Source organism: Mustela putorius, unplaced genomic scaffold, assembly GCF_011764305.1.
Source record: "Mustela putorius furo isolate JIRA1106 unplaced genomic scaffold, ASM1176430v1.1 tig00000281_pilon_pilon_pilon, whole genome shotgun sequence".
NCBI classification, from domain to species: Eukaryota; Metazoa; Chordata; class Mammalia; order Carnivora; family Mustelidae; genus Mustela; species Mustela putorius.
This window is the reverse complement of record NW_025421343.1, coordinates 15,126,690-15,143,403: the sequence shown is the minus strand read 5'-3', so window position 1 is coordinate 15,143,403 and position 16,714 is coordinate 15,126,690. Positions and strand designations below refer to the sequence as shown.

General features: G+C 47.5%; 1 protein-coding gene across 1 annotated transcript; it reads right to left on the bottom strand.

Annotated features, from left to right (window-relative positions):
* Window positions 1–3,243: 3,243 nt before the first annotated feature.
* Window positions 3,244–7,472, bottom strand: TEX37 (testis expressed 37). The gene is made up of 4 exons (XM_004742381.3): window positions 7,366–7,472; window positions 6,536–6,572; window positions 5,774–5,866; window positions 3,244–3,781 (listed from the first exon to the last, which is right to left on the bottom strand). Exons 2-4 carry the CDS (start codon window positions 6,560–6,562, stop codon window positions 3,353–3,355), a joined length of 549 nt encoding a protein of 182 aa, XP_004742438.1. The 5' UTR covers window positions 6,563–6,572; window positions 7,366–7,472; the 3' UTR covers window positions 3,244–3,352.
* Window positions 7,473–16,714: the final 9,242 nt, after the last annotated feature.

Here is a 16,714-nt window from a genome sequence, read left to right as displayed (position 1 = left end):
TTGTTCTAATAACACTGTTTTTGCTACATCATTTTATTTATTTAGTAGAAATTTTATTTATGTGACAGAGAGAGCACAAGCCGGAGGAGCTGCAGGCAGAGGGAGGAGGAGAAGCAGGCTCCCCCCCTGAGCAGGGAGCCTGGTGTAGGACTCGCTCCCAGGACTCTGGGATCATGACCTGAGCCAAAGAGAGATGCTTAACTGACTGAGCCACCCAGGCGCCCCCTGCTACAGCATTTTAAAGTAAATTTCAAACATTATCTCTCCTGTAAATATTTCAAAATGAAGTCTCTCTGACATAACCAAAATGCCATCATAACACCTAAGAAATGATTCCTTAGGGCACCTGGGTGGCTCAGTGGGTTAAAGCCTCTGCCTTTGGCTCAGATCATGATCTCAGGGTCCTGGGATTGAGCCCCGCATCCGGCTCTCTGCTCGGTGGGGAGCCTGCTTCCTCTTCTCTCTGCCTGCCTCTCTGCACACTTGTGATCTCTGTCTGTCAAATAAATAAATAAAATCTTTAAAAAAAAAAAAAAAAGAAAGTGAGTTGGTAATACTCATTGAGACTATACCCATACACCTGGACGCAGTAACCTTGCTTTTTTTTCCACCTAATTACAGAAAAAAAGTTTATTCTGTAGCCTAATTTGTAAGAGAAAAATACATAATTGGCAACAACCTGAATGTCTAACAACAGTAATTATGGTACGTTTGTGCAAGGATATTTATAAAGTTCTGAGGTTGAGTGGCAATGTTTACAGTTAGTGCCACAAAGACCAAGCAGGATTTGAAATTACATATTCAGTACGAGATGTGTAACAATGCCTACGAAAGGTCTCCCTGAACACTGACTGTATCTCAGATGCTGTGCGAACAGGGTCCGCTCAAAAGGGAGGACTGTTACTAGTGCTTCTGCTGAGGAGGACATGGTTGATCAGAGACATGAAATAACTTTCTAGAATACCCCTCAGCTGCTGAGATGTAAACTCGGGCATGGGTGGAATCCCACCTTTGTCTGGCTCAGCAGCCCAAAGATCTGACTGTTACCTGGCACCCTGGGCATCAAAAGGTTAACAGTGGCTGTCACTGAATGGGTTTAGGGGTGATTTCTTTCTCATCTTCACACCTTTCTTTCTTTTTTATTTTTTTTTTAAGATTTTTCTTTATTTATTTTACAGACAGAGATCACGAGTAGGCAGAGAGGCAGGCAGAGAGAGAGGGGGGAAGCAGGCTCCCTGCTGAGCAGAGAGCCCCAATGTAGGCTCTATCCCAGGACCCTGGGATAATGACTGGAGCCCAAGGCAGAGGCTTAACCCACTGAGCCACCCAGGCGCCCCTCTTCACACCTTTCTTCACTATGCATCATTTGCTACTGAAAGTATTAATTTTATGTTAGGAAAAAAAAAGTTCAAATTACATATTTTAAATCATGTATTTAAAAGTTAAGACAGAACATGTTTGGAACACGTGCTAGATAAAGAGCTAACAGGGCCATATGAAAAAAATTCCTATAAATTGGTAAGACAAAAGAGAATTCAGGGCCAAAAATGTGACTCAAAAACCCAGTGGCTAATTAGATCAAATAGATCCTGTATCTCACTAGTGGCCAAGTAATCGCAGATCGAAGCCGTGATGAGGTACCATTTCCCATTTATGAAATTGGCAAAAACCGAAAAGATTGTTAATATCCATGCGCTGGTGAGGAGATGGGGAGGAGGAAGAGGGCTGTTCTGGTGTTATCTATGAGCACCAAGCATCTACCCCATTTGACCCAGCACTTGGAAGACTCTGACTTACAGAAATAAAAGCATCGCTTGTAAGGGTATATGCTCATGAATTGTTATTGCTGCATAATTTGCAGGAAAGAAATTGGAAAAGCATAACTGCCTCCTCCCAGTAAGGAAATAGTTTCATAAATCAAGATCCATCAGTTCAATGGAAAAGACCAACTGACTCAGAACCTGCATTTTAACAAGATCTCCTAGGGGAGCCTCGGAGTGTAGGGTGATTCCCACGGAAAAAGCCTTTTCATGTGTTGTGGCAAAAAGGGAGAGTCTTCCATCCGAATAATCCTCTCCTTCTATTCTACAAACTTCTCATTTGTTGCTGTGCCCATGGCTTAAAGGTGAGTTTCCCAGCCTTCCTTGCAGTTTGTTGGGACCAGGTGCTGCGCTCTAGCCAAGAGGACAGGACTGAAAGTGACGAATATCATGTCTGTCTTGCACCCCTAAAAGGGAATCCACCTGTATTCATCTGGGTGTTTCTTGCTTTCTGCTCACAGGAAAATGTTGATAACTGAATGGGTCACTATCTTAGCTTGGACCACCATAACAAAACATCACAGGCCAGTGGGCTTCAACAACTGGAATTTATTTTCTCACAGTTCTGGAGGCTGGAAGTCCACGATCAAGGTCTGGCTGAGGCTGGTCTCTGGTGAGGCTTCTCTTCCTGGCTTGCAGATGGCTGCCTTCCCTGCTGTGTCCTCATTTGGCTGTTCGTGTGTGTGTGTGTGTGTGTGTGTGTGTGTGTGTCCACCAATCCTATCAGAACAGAGTCCCACCCTTATGACCTCATTGAACCTTAATTGCCTCCTAAAAGCTCTATCTCCAGATACAGTCACATTGGGGGTCAAGGCTTCAACCTATGAATTTTGGGGAGGGGGGACACAATTTATCTTATGGTAGCTGCCAGGGACACAGAGATGGGAGCCACAGCAGTGGTGCCCCACCCCCCTCGGCTGCCTACCTCCGAACTGGTAGACGGGGAAGAAACTAGGGTGTGGTTCAAGACACTGCACCCAGGTTCCTTGCTTCCGCAGCTCCAGCGGCTCCCTAACTCACGCATGTGTGGATATGTTGATCAAAGCTCCGCTGAGCAAGAAGGAAAGTATAAAAGGATGCTCTCGAGACGGTTCCTGCTGATTGCTACAGGGTGGGTGTGGTGAGCCAACGAAACACACGAGGGAAGCTCCCCAACAGCATTCGCACAACTTGAGACAACTGTAGGAAACCGCATTGTCCCATTTTGTAAGTAAATGCCTAAAGCAACAAGAATCTTTCCAGCAGGACTCTTCGTTGTCATGAGATATCCCACAAATTCCAGCCTCCCTACACACCAGTGTTCCTCCCTCCCCACTTCCACAACCCCCATCCGCCCCTCCCTTCCGCAGGTGGTGGGAGGGGGTGGATGCTGTCCCAGCGCAGGCCAGGGAACCAGGTAGAACAAGCACACGCAGTGCTGTCTTTCCAGGGTTTTATTTTCAGCCCTCCTGTCTATTCTCCAAGTGCCGTGCAGGAATTGCCTTGTGAGAGGGAGGATGTCCCTAGGGCCCCTGAGGGCGCTCTCCCCCTTCCTACTGGTAAAATGGCATCAAGGGCCCCCATCTGTTCAAGATAGGGAACTTGACTTTATGGTGATAGGGACATAGGCAGCCAGGCAGTAGAAAGTAGCCTTTGCCCTCCTCAGGTGCAGGCTGGAGCTCGGGCTCCAGGAGGCACGGAAAGCCGGCACTCTGGCGGACCCGGTTAGGGGTACCCCGGGCCAGGTACAGGGCGTGGGAAACGGGGTACACAGAATGGCAGATACTGGTGAACCTGCACTCATCCTCCTCTGTGGCCACTCGGTCCTGGTCCTGCAGGGGGAAGAAGCCGGGCTGTCCCAGGTCTTTGGCGGTCATGTGGGGTCTTCTGAAGGCGGGGTATCCATCCTCTAGCTTGGGTGTAGAGCTGGGGATGGCCCTATAAAATTCTTTCTCCCGGAGTTGGGCATCCAGCTTTGCTTGCTGTGGAAATAAATCACACAGGAATGGATGGCTGAGACAGGGGAAAGGCGAAGATTCCTTGGCCTCATCCAGGACAGAGCACACTTCTCTTTAGTTAAAAAAGTTTAAACTGGTTTTTGAATGGTGGTATGTATGACCCGGGGAAATACTGAAGTGATAGAAGAGGGTTTCTCGTGAAAAGTCTGTCTCTTTCCTGCTTCTCCTTTTCCCTTGGTTCCCATCTCCAGACATATTCACTGAGGTAAGAGCTTTTTCCTATCTTTCTAGACACAGTTTATGTTCGTATAAACATATAATGGAGGGGCACCTGGGTGGCTCAAAAGCCTCTGCCTTTGGCTCAGGTCATGATCTCAGGGTCCTGAGATGGAGCCCTGCATCGGGCTCTCTGCTCAGCGGGGAGTCTGCTTCCCCTTCTCTCTCTCCGCCTGCCTCTCTGCCTACTTGTGATCTCTCTCTCTTTCTGTCAAATAAATAAATAAAATCTTTAAAAAAAAAACATATAATGGAGTTTTATACCCCCTGGCTTGTCCTCAATGAATGCATATTATGACCCCACTCTGCATTTTACTTCCACTAAATACTATATCCCAGAAATTGTTCCTTGTTTGTACAGATTTTCTTTTTATTTTTAGTGGAGCTACCTGGAGACGGGAAAGGATTTCTTGAACAAGCCTTTAAAAGGGCAAACGATAAAGGGAAAGACAGCTAATCCGACTATATTAAAGTAAAAGTTTCTATTCGCTGAAAGGGAGGGAAAAGACGAACCACAGCCCGTGACGGGTGTTACCATTTCTATAACTGACAAATGAAACACGTCTAGAATATCTACAGAACTCCTACAAATTAAGAAGAAAAAAGACAAGCATCCCACTAACAACAGGGACCAAAGACATGACGGACATCTCCCAGAATAATGAATATCCATAAACATATGAAAAGATGCTAAACCAGAGCACAAGAAGATATTATTTCAAACCCACCAAATAAGCCAAACCCACAATAAGCCACCAAATAAGTCTTTCAACACCAAGTTGATGGCAAATTTGGAGAGCCAAAGAAGGAACGGTCCCCCACTCCAGTGACACAGCCACTTTGGCAAGTAACGATATTCCCTGGGACAAGCAATTCCCCTCCTGGGGCGGCAGACTCCTGAACCTTAGGCTGTGGAATCCTCATCGCAACACAGGGCAGTGAGATCACCAGCCCAGTAAAAACCCAGATGTCCAACAGAAGAGGGGACAAGTATATGGTGGCACGTTCATGCAATGTAATAAGACACAGCAGAAAATGAATAGCATACTATAAGTAACATATTACTCAGCAAAAAGCAAAAGCCACAGAAGAGTACAAATAGAACGATCCAGTGTGTAACAGAGCTCAAAAAGGCAAACCTCAACAGTTTATAGGGATATATACCTATAGAGCACAACTGTTTTTAAAAGACACCAAGGAAATGATTAACCTCAAATTCAGAATAGTACCTACCTCTTAAGGGGGAAGAAGGGGGGTGCCCTAGGGTACTTCTAATGTGCTATGTTTTCATTCTGGGGGCTGATAATGGGCACACTGGTGTTTGTTTTGTCAATGCTATTTAAACCGTGAATGTGTATCATTTATACTCTCGTGTTCATGACTTAGGGTTGATGTACTTTTTTTTTTAAGATTTTATTTATTTGACAGAAAGAGACACAGCAAGAGAGAGAACACAAGCAGGGGAGTGGGAGAGGGAGAAACAGCCTTCCCGCCGAGCAGGACCCTGGGATCATGACAGATACTGAAGGCAGATGCTTAAAGACTGAGCCACCCAGGCACCCCAGGTTGATGTACATTTTAAAAAACATACACACAATGCACGCACATAAAAGATTTCCTCAGCTCTCCCGGTATCAGATACTGTTCTAAAGAAGTGCCCCCAATATCCACACATAATAAAGATAGAATAAAGGTGATTTCCACGGGCCATGGACAGAAGACAAGAGAGTCAGTTCTTACCTCTTGTGGTGTGACTCTGGAGTACTTGTGCTTCCCGTAGGGTTGGTAGTCAACCATGTAGGAGCTCTTGTATGTGTCTAAATCCACAGGGGCCTGGAGGGCAAGGGAGATTCCAAAACAAGAGATCCCATCTTGCCATTCTTCCACCTAAAGGCATTCGACAGCTTCTCATTGCCCATAGGACCCAGACCAACTTTAGAGCCCGGCATTCAGAGCCCCTCATGATCTGGTTTCTACCGACCCTTGCCAGCTCACCCCGCTTGACATCCCTCCATGCCCTCTGCAGCAAACTCCTACACATCCTCTAAAACCCAGCTGAATTTCTTCCCCCCAACAGCTATCCCATCCTTTTATTCCTCAAGTTTGTATTCCTCCAAATTACACGCTTACTCCTCTGCTTTCATAACACATTTTGCCTCCCTTGTTACAGCACTTAGCAGGGGGACTGTAATTGATTGAATGAAGTATACTAGATCAGGACCTAACCTTTGGCATCTCTACAGCCTTGAAGCCCAACACAGGGCTGAGGGTGCCTTATAAATGCATGAATGAAATAAATAAATAATAAATAGTAATAAATAATGAATAATGAACTCCCAGAAAATTGTATATCCTTGCTTTCCTCTTTGCCTATTAACCACCCCCCCACACACACCCCATTCCAGAATGAGGACCAGAGGGACCCCCACAGCACCTGGGCCTGTTTGCTAAAGCTGCTCGACCTTGAGGTGGTCACAAAGGACAGACACCCACAACACTCACCTGTCTGGGGTACACCACACCTGCCATAGCAGACAACCTAGACACAGACAAGCTGGTTAGACCTGCTTCCTCTGACCAGGCCAGGGGAAGCAGCCGTTGTCCCCAAAGCCATGTCAAGCAAGCAAACTGCCCCAGTCCTCTTAGCGCCCCCTGCACGTTACTCAGTCACCCAGGGCTTGAAGGCAGCCGCACGGATCAATGGGCACGTGTGCAGGGATTCTGGGACCAAGGGGCAGGAGCGGGTCCCAGAAGGAATCAGAACTGAGGAGAACAGCAGATTCACCTCTCAAACAAGGTGGGTAGTGTGCTAATAAATCTTTAACAACAGCCTTTTTGAGGCAAATAATCCACAGTGGTTGGTAGCATCTATTGAGCAGACTTGAACTCTCAGGTGCCCCAAACCAGGGATCTGAGCTGCCCTGAGGAAGCAGGCAGCAGGCCTAGGACTTAGTGGCACCCTGGGTCAGAAGCACAAACCGTGTTTTCTAATGGGGTTGGGGTATCCAGGGTGGAAAATTTTATAAGGCTCTGCGTTCCCAGTTAAGCAACAGCAGCAGATACATCCAACCCTGTCCCTCACTCCCTAACCCTGAAGTGCTAGTGGGGAGCCTTACAGTTGGCCCCTGGGGAGCAATCTGAGCTCCCAGTTCTGGGCTGGTCCTCCACTTCATTCCCACGGACCACTGCCCTGAACCTCACTCCATGCCATGTGCTGTGGCCCAGCATGGTGGCTGCCAAACCTCAAATTGTCCCTGTGTCCCCTCCGTTTTGTGCATGGACAGCTCCCCTCCTGGGGCTGGGGGCCGGCTTCAGTGAAAAACAGCACCTACCCCTCTTGCTACCAAGAGGATGACGATGGTCCAGCCCTTCCCACTCCAGGTGCCGCCACTGCATGAAGAGGCGGCTGCTGTGTCCCATTGCCATACCTGTCCTGGAGATGAGCCCTCACCTACGTGACCCAGGCTGCTTTGGTCACAGTCCCTGGTCATTGTGATGGGGTGACTGGCTCACCTCCTGTGTGGCAGTCCCCCGGTCCCTGGCTCACCTTCTCATGGCAAGTGGCTGGCGTTCCAGAACATCTGAGCCAACATGAACTCGGGTAGCGGCATTGGAAGGTTTTAGGGAAGTGGGCGCTAGCCAATACTCTACAGAATCAGTTGTTTCCAGGAGAGGGAGGGCAACAGAACCCCACATGGATTTTTTTTTTAAGATTTATTTATTTGACAGACAGAGATCACAAGTAGGCAGAGAGGCAGGCAGAGAGAGAGAGGAGGAAGCAGGCTCCCCACTGAACAGAGAGCCCCATGTGGAGCTCGATCCCAGGACTCTGGGATCATGACCTAAGCCAAAGGCAGAGGCTTTAAACCACAGAGCCACAGGCGCTCCTCCCCAACATGGATTTTGACATCAGACAGTGGGTGACTCGATTCACTGCACGCCACAACCAGCCCCCCGCCCCTCCCCCACCGTCGCGGGGGTCTTTGTTGCCTGAACGGCTGGCTTGTCCCTCCTCTGTCAGAATTTCACCCTCTTCCACACCGTTGAGGCTAGCTGTGATCCAAAAAATGAAAAATAAAATAAGTGCTGATGAGGATATGGAGAAATTGGAGCCCTCCTGTGCTGCTGATGGGAATGTAAATTGGTGCAGCCACCGTGGAAAACAGTATGGTGGTTGCTCAGAAAATTAAACGTCAACATAGAATTGCCATAGGCTCCTGCAATTCCTCCTTTGAGTGGATGCCCCAGAGAAGTGAAAGCAGGGGTTCGAACACGCGCCTGTGCGACCATGTTCAGAGCAGCAGCATTCACAGTGGCCAAGGGATAGAAACAACCTCAATATTTGTCAGCTGGTGAGTGGATAAACAAAATGTGGTGTTTACATATAATGAAATACTATTCTGTTTTGTGTTTTAAGACTTTATGTATTTGACATAGAGAAAGAGACAGCGAGAGAGGGAACACAAGCAGGGAGAGTGGGAGAGGGAGAAGCAGGCTCCCTGCTGAGCAGGAAGCCCGATACGGGGCTCAATTCCAGGACCCCGGGATCATGACCTGGCCCAAGGCAGACACTTAACCAACTGAGTCACCCAGGTGCCCATTATTCTGTTTTTAAAATAGTTTAAAAGATGTCTAATTCCAGTATGGTTGACATGTGGTGCTAGATTAGTCTCAGGTGGACAATCTACATTTCTCAGCGCTCCTCACTGGCAAGTGCCCTCCTTAATCCCCATCACCTAGGTCCCCCACCCCCCACCTGCCGCCCCTCTGATAATCAGCTGTTTGTTCCCTATTGTTAAAAGTCTGTTTTTTTGGTTTGTCTTTTTTTCTCCTTTGTTCAAATATTATTCAGTTTTAAAAGAAATTTAGCACATGCTACAACATGAAGAAAACTTGCAAACATGGTAAGTAAAATAAACAAGACCCTATATTCCACTTATATGAGGTGCCTAAGTTCATAGAGACAGGAGTAGAGCTGTGGTTGCCAGGGGACTGGGAGGAAAGGGTAGAGTTTTAAGAAGATAAAACACTTTTGGGAAAAGATTAGGGGTGATGATGATTGTACAACATTGTTAATGAATTTAAAGCACTAATTTGTTATGCTTTGATAAAATGGATAAAATGGTAAATTTTAATGTTATATATATTTACCACAATAAAAATCATTCACGTACTTTAAGGGCCCCCTCTTCCATGAAGCTCTCCTTGGTTTCTCACTGAGTGCCACCACAGATGCCTTTCATTTATGCAACTAATATTTATTGAGCACTGTTTCGTGTTGGGCGCTGGTCTTAATGTTGCAGATTCAACAAGTGAACCAGGTAGATGGGAATCCCCCTGACTGCAGAGTTTACATTCTGATGAGAGCAAAACACAGAGTAAGCAAGTAATAATTGCTCAACTGCTCTATTAGATCCAGCAAATAAACAAAGTGAAGTCTGAGGGAATGACTGAGTGGCACTTTAGGAGAGTGTGAGAAGGCCTCTCAGAAAGGGTGGCATTACAGCGGAGGTCTGAAGTGTCAGAAGCAGTCATGGAATGATCTGGAAGATAGGGCTTCTCAGCATATGTCAGCAAGTGCAAAGCCTGTAAGACAGGAACAAGGGGGAGTGAGGGGAGCCCAGGAAAGGAGTGGGAAAGGGCAAGAGGCCAAGAACAAGGGGGTTGTGAATCTCTGATGTTCGCCTTTCTGTGGTGGCACGCCAGTTTCCCTTTGGAGAACTATTTCTCTCCCCTGTGGGGATGATGTGATTTGTGTGGTACTGACCCTACTCCAGCTCTAAACGGATGTGTTGTCTTTAGAATAGTCTGTCCCCCAGGCCACCGGATTGATGCAAGGAGAGGCTCATGACTGGAGGTGGGCTGATAAGTGTCACCTTCAGCTCCTGGCACAGTCTCTCTCTTTCTAAGATAGTAGTCACTAAGAACTGTGGGAGCCTGGAGCTATATGAAGCCTGGCCATGAATAAAATCAGCAAAAAAAAGAAGACCCTGGAGGTGAAGACAGAGAGTGACTGCATCTTGAGGATACTAATTAAGCCCCTGGATACAACCATGCCCTGAAGCTTAACTACATCCGGACCTCATGGCTTATGTGTGCCAATACATTCCTTTTCCTGCTGAAGCTGGTTTTAGTTGAGTTTATGTAAGTTAGTAGCTGAAGTAGTTCCAACAAATTCAAGGTTGGAGAGCTAAAGTAGTTCCTTCTCCTAACCAACTGTGGTATCCTTCAGGTAAAGAACTTGGTCTTAGTCACCTTTCTATCCCAGTGCACTGTCACTTACATGTAAGGATTTAAGAAGTGCTTTTGAATATAATAATCCTGGAAATGACAAAGAACGGGTAAAGAACAGAATGGCCGCAGAGATGAAAGTAGAGGGACAGCTGGGCCATAACAAGTGATGTTTTTTGTGCCTCAAGAATATATTTTCAGGAAAACATTACCAAGTAGCTTTTGGAGTCCTGACTTTAAATCCTGATATTTGCTATCCTCTTGCCCTTGGATAAACCATGCAAGTTCAATACAAGTCAGTGTGATCACCTGCTGTAAAATGGGTACGTGATATCCACGGGAAGTGGATGCAGAAAGTCAAACAGATGTGTCTATGATTGTCCCTGGTGTTCTTCAGGCCAGGGTTCACTAGCATTGTCTGGCTTTCTGCTCCTTGCCAGACATGGTACAGGGCCCTGTAATCAGGGTAGCGAAGAAATCCCGGAGTGGCCTCTGCCTTTATGAAGTTACAGGGTGATGACAGGTAAATATCTTGCACAAGTGAGTCTTTAATTGCAGCTGTGACAATGTCATGGAAGAGAAATGGGGTGTGAGAACCTGATCTGATCTGGAGGGAAGACTTGCATCAAGTAGTGACATCGTACCTCAGTTCTGGGGAGGCAGGAGGATGCTCTGGCCTGTGTGATGGCTGTAGGGCCAAAGGGAGCCTGGTCTCGTGTGGAAGACAGAGGCTGTTCTGTTAGTGCAGAACAAGAGGGAAACATGTGGCTCCAGGTGAGTCTGGGAGTGGGGGTGGGGGTACTTCGTCCAGCGGCGTACAGGAGGATTGGTGGGTTTTATCCTGGAAATAATGGGAAATACCAGGGAGTTTAGCAGGATAAAGCAACATATCAGAGATCACTGGTGGGGCGCCTGGGTGGCTCAGTCAGTTAACTGTCTGCCAGATCACTGGTGGACAATGGCCTGGGGGGAGGAGGAAGCAGGATCCCAGGAGTCCCGCCACTGGCTGATGATGGTGGCTGGCACAGGCTGGAGGAGAGGGTAGCGACATGGAGGGAGAAGCCTGGGTGGATTCAAGAGGTGTTTTGGAAGTAAACTCTACCGACTTTAATCATTATCAGGAATCAGCAGGGGCAAGGGAGAGACAGAGGCATGACAGAGAGAGGTATCAAGGATGAATCCCAGATTTTTGGAATGAGCGGCTGGGGATTGGTCGCCCTTTGGTGAGGTAGGAAATGGAGGCGGAGGAGCCAGCTAGAGGAGTAAGACCACCATACTGAACTTTGTGCAGCCTGGCTTCCAGGTGGAGAAGCCGGGGGTACACACCTGGGTAGGAGGATCTACAGCCCCCGGGGAAAGAAAGCTCTGGACACTCTGGAATTGCTGGTGATATAGGCGGTATTTGAAGCTAACAGAGAGAGTCTGCCGTATTCGGGGAGCATAGCCTTCCTCCAACACGGCCACGCAGTGCGAGGCTGTCCTGAAGAACAGGACAGGACTCTGCTGCCTCCCTAAAAGGGTGTTCAACGGCAGCAAATCAGGTCACAGGAGGGAAAGAGTGAAGGGGTCTACCTACGCTGCCTTCTTTCTGGTTTCCGGTGCTTGTCGATTTCACCGCGGTCACGTTTCTGCACCATCTCAGAGTGAATGCAGCGGCGTCCACGCAGCAACCTGCAGGAGCCGGGCAGGGCCTCCGATGGGCCACCTGTGGCCACACATCGTGGGCCGGTCCGCTGCGCGAGCCTCAGGGCCCTCGTTTCCTCCCGAGAAATGGAACGTGGAGACTTCCTCCAGCCGCACTAAAGCACCGTTAGGAACTTTTTTTTTTTTTTTTTAAAAATACTCTTTAATGTTCCTAGGATATATATTTTTTTAAATTAACATTTATGTATTATTTGTTTCAGGGGTACAGGTCTGTGATTCATCAGTCTTGTTAGGAAATTTTGTAAGCTCACCCCAGAACATGGCAAAACCCCCATGTACCAACGTTTACCTTTTCGTGCTGTGATCCATGTTCTTTTTCTGAAGCAACACAGCTACGTTTCTCATGGTTCTCGCAGTCTCCTTTAGCAGCATGCAAGGGGAATCTTTCCAACATTTGTCAGGGATGAAAAATAAACCAGAAAGCAAATCCCGTTTGTTTCATTTTAAGCCTAAATACAAGCATTGGGTTCAAATTGTGTAGGGAAAGACAAACTAAATTCATTGCATAATAAAAACTGGTAGGAGTGTATTTCTAAAAGCATTGTTAGGGGGAAGTATATGTTTAAAAGCACACACAGAAAAAACATCGTGTGGACAGAGATCCATGAACGGTATATACAAAGCACAGGGCACACCAACGGCTCTCACTGAGATCCTTGTCCCCTTCCCCTGGTGAGAATAATCACTTCTCTAACTTCATTTCCTTAGTGACAAAATACATGTGGACAGGGTTGGAGGACAAAACTAAAGGAGAAAAATATGCGCAATGCCTTGGCATCGGGTCTGGTATGCTGTAGGAGCTTAATTATTGCAACATTCATTCATCTGAGAGAGAATCCACTTGTCTCTTTCTGGAGGGAAAGCTGGGCCCCAAGTTTCTGTCTATGCAAATTCAGCATGTTAATATTGTTAAATCACAGGAGGAAATTCTTTTCCCAAACCAGAAGCCTTCGAGTTCCTCCAGGCTTATATTAAAGGGATTACAATCCATTTCCTTCCTAATACGGCTAATGCGCTATGGGAAGCCCTCAGGCCAGGGATTAAAGCATTTACGCCTTTAATTAGGAGCAAACCTTCCCTTAGAGCCTGAAACACAAACAGCAAGTCGACACTACAAAGGCCTCCTCCCAGAGCAATGGGGATACCAATCCCTCTCCAGGAGCCAGGAGCCTCCAAAGGGCTTAGCAAACGCTGCCTTTCCCAAACAGGGTGCCTTAGCTGGGAGGGCCCTGCGAAGAAGAGAAGAAACGGACACCCCTTCACATGGAGAACAAACAAACAAACAAAAACAGATCCGTGGACTTAATCAGAATCAGCCCCTGCCCTACAGCTCAGGGGGGCAAGAGGGCGGAGCGGAAGGACCACATCTTGGAGACGGATGCTGGATGCTAGATTGTCCTGCAGGTTCCTCTTCTAGATTTCCCCTGGGGACTCACAAAACCAGGTTGTTAGCTTTCAAGTGGACGACTCTGAAAATTAAGACCTGTTTGTGTTTTGGAGGGGTCTGTCCTCACACAGTTGCCTTCATTGGCCCCAAACACGAGGCCTATCAACTTCTTCCATTCTAGCTTCATAGCCATAGCTGAGTCACCTTGTGCAGCCCAGGGAGCACCTGCTTCAGAGTCCCCCGGATACATATGAAAACCTAGATTTCTGGGGCATCTGGGTGGGTCAGCCGTTAAGTGTCTGCCTTCGGCTCAGGTCATGATCCTGGGGTCCTGGGATGGAGGCCCATGTCGGGCTCCCTGTTCTGTGGGAAGCTTGCTTCTCCCCCTCCTGCTCCCCTGGCTTGTGTTTCCACTCTCGCTGTATCTCTCTCTCTGCCAAATAAATAAATAAAATCTTTAAAAATAAAATAAAATAAAACCTAAATTTCTGCCGCCTACCTTCTGTGTCAGAAGCTCTGGGAGAAGGAGCCAAGCCCAGAATCTGCCTTTAGACAAGCTTCCCTGGAGATTCTCATGATTCTTACACTTGCCTACAAGAAAACTATAGCCGGGCCATCCGTAGCTCTTTATAGAGGAGGGAGGTGAGGACCAGAGCCTTCCAGGGACTTGTACCAGCACAGAGAGCCAATCAGGCCCCGGCATGGGGCATACGGGGTGGTAGATGTGCTCAGTATGCGAGAACTGATACCAAAAAAGCTTGTGAAATTGTGAACGTGGGATAAGAATGTAGGGTCTTCTTCTGCTTCATTTGTTCAACAGGCAACTGTCAGTGGACTTAGGTCAGCAAGGTGTGGCGTTCGGTGCTGCATGTGTCTCTGGGTACAGAGGGAAGAAGGGGACATTGTCAGGGTGATAATACAAGATGGAAAACGCGGGGTTCCTGCCATTTAGAACTTAGCAGACTGGTGAGGCGGGAGAGGGGAGGAAGCACCCAAAGAGAGAGTGAGCAAGCACAGGTAGGGGTTCCAGAAGTGAGGGCCATGGGGCATAAGAGGGGACTAGACACGTGGCAGAGATGATATGATGAAATCAAGTCTTAAATGAGGAGCCTCCTTTTGCCCAAATCTGGCCCATCTCTGAAAGTTCAGGCAACCCTCAACCTCTGGTGGGAACCACTTCCTGCCTGCTCGTGGTCACCCACATCCCTTCTCTCTGAATATTTATGACACTCCCACAGAGCTCTGTTTCTTAATTGATCCCATTTCCACGTCTTTCTTTAAGTATGCGTTTTCTTTACTTCTCCGAAAGACTTGAACTGCCTTTGGCCTCTCCTGAGCCTACCAGACTAGGCTGATAAATGTTATACCCTCCAATCGTGTTGTTGGCTTGTTTGGGGGCTTTGTAAAGGTCCAGCCGGGGCCGCACACCGAACTCTTCCCATGCGGGGCTAAGAAGTATGGACGCTCAGAGGGCAGGCCGAGTATAGACCCCAAAGACTTTGAGAGTCTGATGAGTTTGCACTTGAACCCAGCTCTGCCACTTACCAACCAGGTGTCCTTGTGCAAGTTCCTTATATTATCTCCTCAGTTTCCTTCTCAAGTGGTAAAATGGGGATTTAAAAACACCTGCTTGGCAGGAGAATGGACTACAATCCTGTAAATGCCGGTCTCAGCCTGGCCCCTGGCCCCTAGCCCACCATCAATAAATAAGAATGAGTGTGGAGACTGTCTCCCCACAGGATGTAATGAAAGGGACTTTTTTTTAAAAGAAGGCCAGTGTGGGGGAAGGGCACAGCACAGCACAGGGAGGAGGAGGGCACAAAAGAAATGACAGCCGCTGGAGGCTCCTACCCCCGGCCAGGCACTGGAGAACTGACTGGACGTTTGGTGGTAGTGTTAACGACTGGACACATCCTCTGTCCTGGGGTCTGTCCCGACAGCTTCACCAAAACCCTACCCTATAGATCCTTCCTACGCTCTTCATCTGGTAAAGGAGGCACAGAAAAGATTAGCAACTTGCTTACGGTTCCACACAGGTATTAAGTGACAGAGGCAGGATTTCAGCCCCAGCTGCCTGCGGCCGGAGTTCATGTTTTCAATCACTGGGCCATATGGCTTGGAACCCCTGGAGAGAAATAGGATGGGTTTCTAAAGAAGGCAACTTATATGCCGGAATGGAAAGTGGCTGCTGAACCGGAGGCTCGCTCTCACACTGAGGGCATGGTGCTCTCTGGTCAAAATAAACCCTTTCACACAATGCCATGTTGGATAAGACCACGGTGATCACGATGGGTCATGTGAAAAACAAGACAGCTGGGTAATTATATTTGAACACACACAAACCATGGGGCATTGTCCTAGACCCCAAAATGACCAAACACTGCCCTACGCGAGCTAAAGAGCCTCCACTTCTTCTGAGGCCAGAACACATTCCTCCTGCCTGAGAGACAGGAATTCTTAAGATAGCCCATTACAGAGTCATCTGCTTCCTGAAAATGTGCAATCTAGAAGAAACCCCCGCTTCCTTGAGCCCACCCCCAGATCCCCTAATACAGACCCAAATCCTATAATAATTTTTTGAAAGCATATGGGAAAGATGGCGGTGTAGTAGGGGAACCCTAGGCTGGTCTTATCCCTTGAACACAACTAGATAACAACAAATCATGCTAAATACCCTAGAAATAAAGACTTTTTGGATACCTTATTCTTCTAACAGCTTCCTGTTAGAAGTTCCCTCTTTGCAACTAGACAGAACCCCAACTTGTTCAAGTCCCTGCAGATTCCTGATGGTCTTTGAATGGAAGTCATTGACGTCTCTCTGGAAATCCCAGTGTTTTAGCATGCAAGCCATTTCCCAGACTACCTCTCCCAGTCAGAAGCCAAAAATTTGTCAGGCCAGGGAAAGGGTCACTGTCCTCATCTTTGGCTGCTTCGTTTTTGTTTCGTTAATCTCTCCCATAGAAAGGGGCATGAATTCTCTACTGAAGTAAGGATGAGAATCTTACCAACATGGAAAAATTGTTAGGAAGAGTCAATGCTGGGCACCTGGGTGGCTCAGTGGGTTAAAGCCGCTGCCTTCGGCTCGGGTCATGGTCTCAGGGTCCTGGGATCGAGTCCCACATCGGGCTCTCTGCTCAGCAGGGAGCCTGCTTCTCTCTCTCTCTCTCTCTGCCTGCCTCTCCATCTACTTGTGATCTCTCTCTGTCAAATAAATAAATAAAATCTTTAAAAAAAAAAAAAAAAGAAGAGTCAATGCTAAGATAGGCCACATCCACAAGGCCACGTCCAGCCTGGTGACCGGTGGAGAGAGCTCAAATTACAATTCTTCTTCTTCCTCTTTTTTTTTTTTTTTTTTTAAA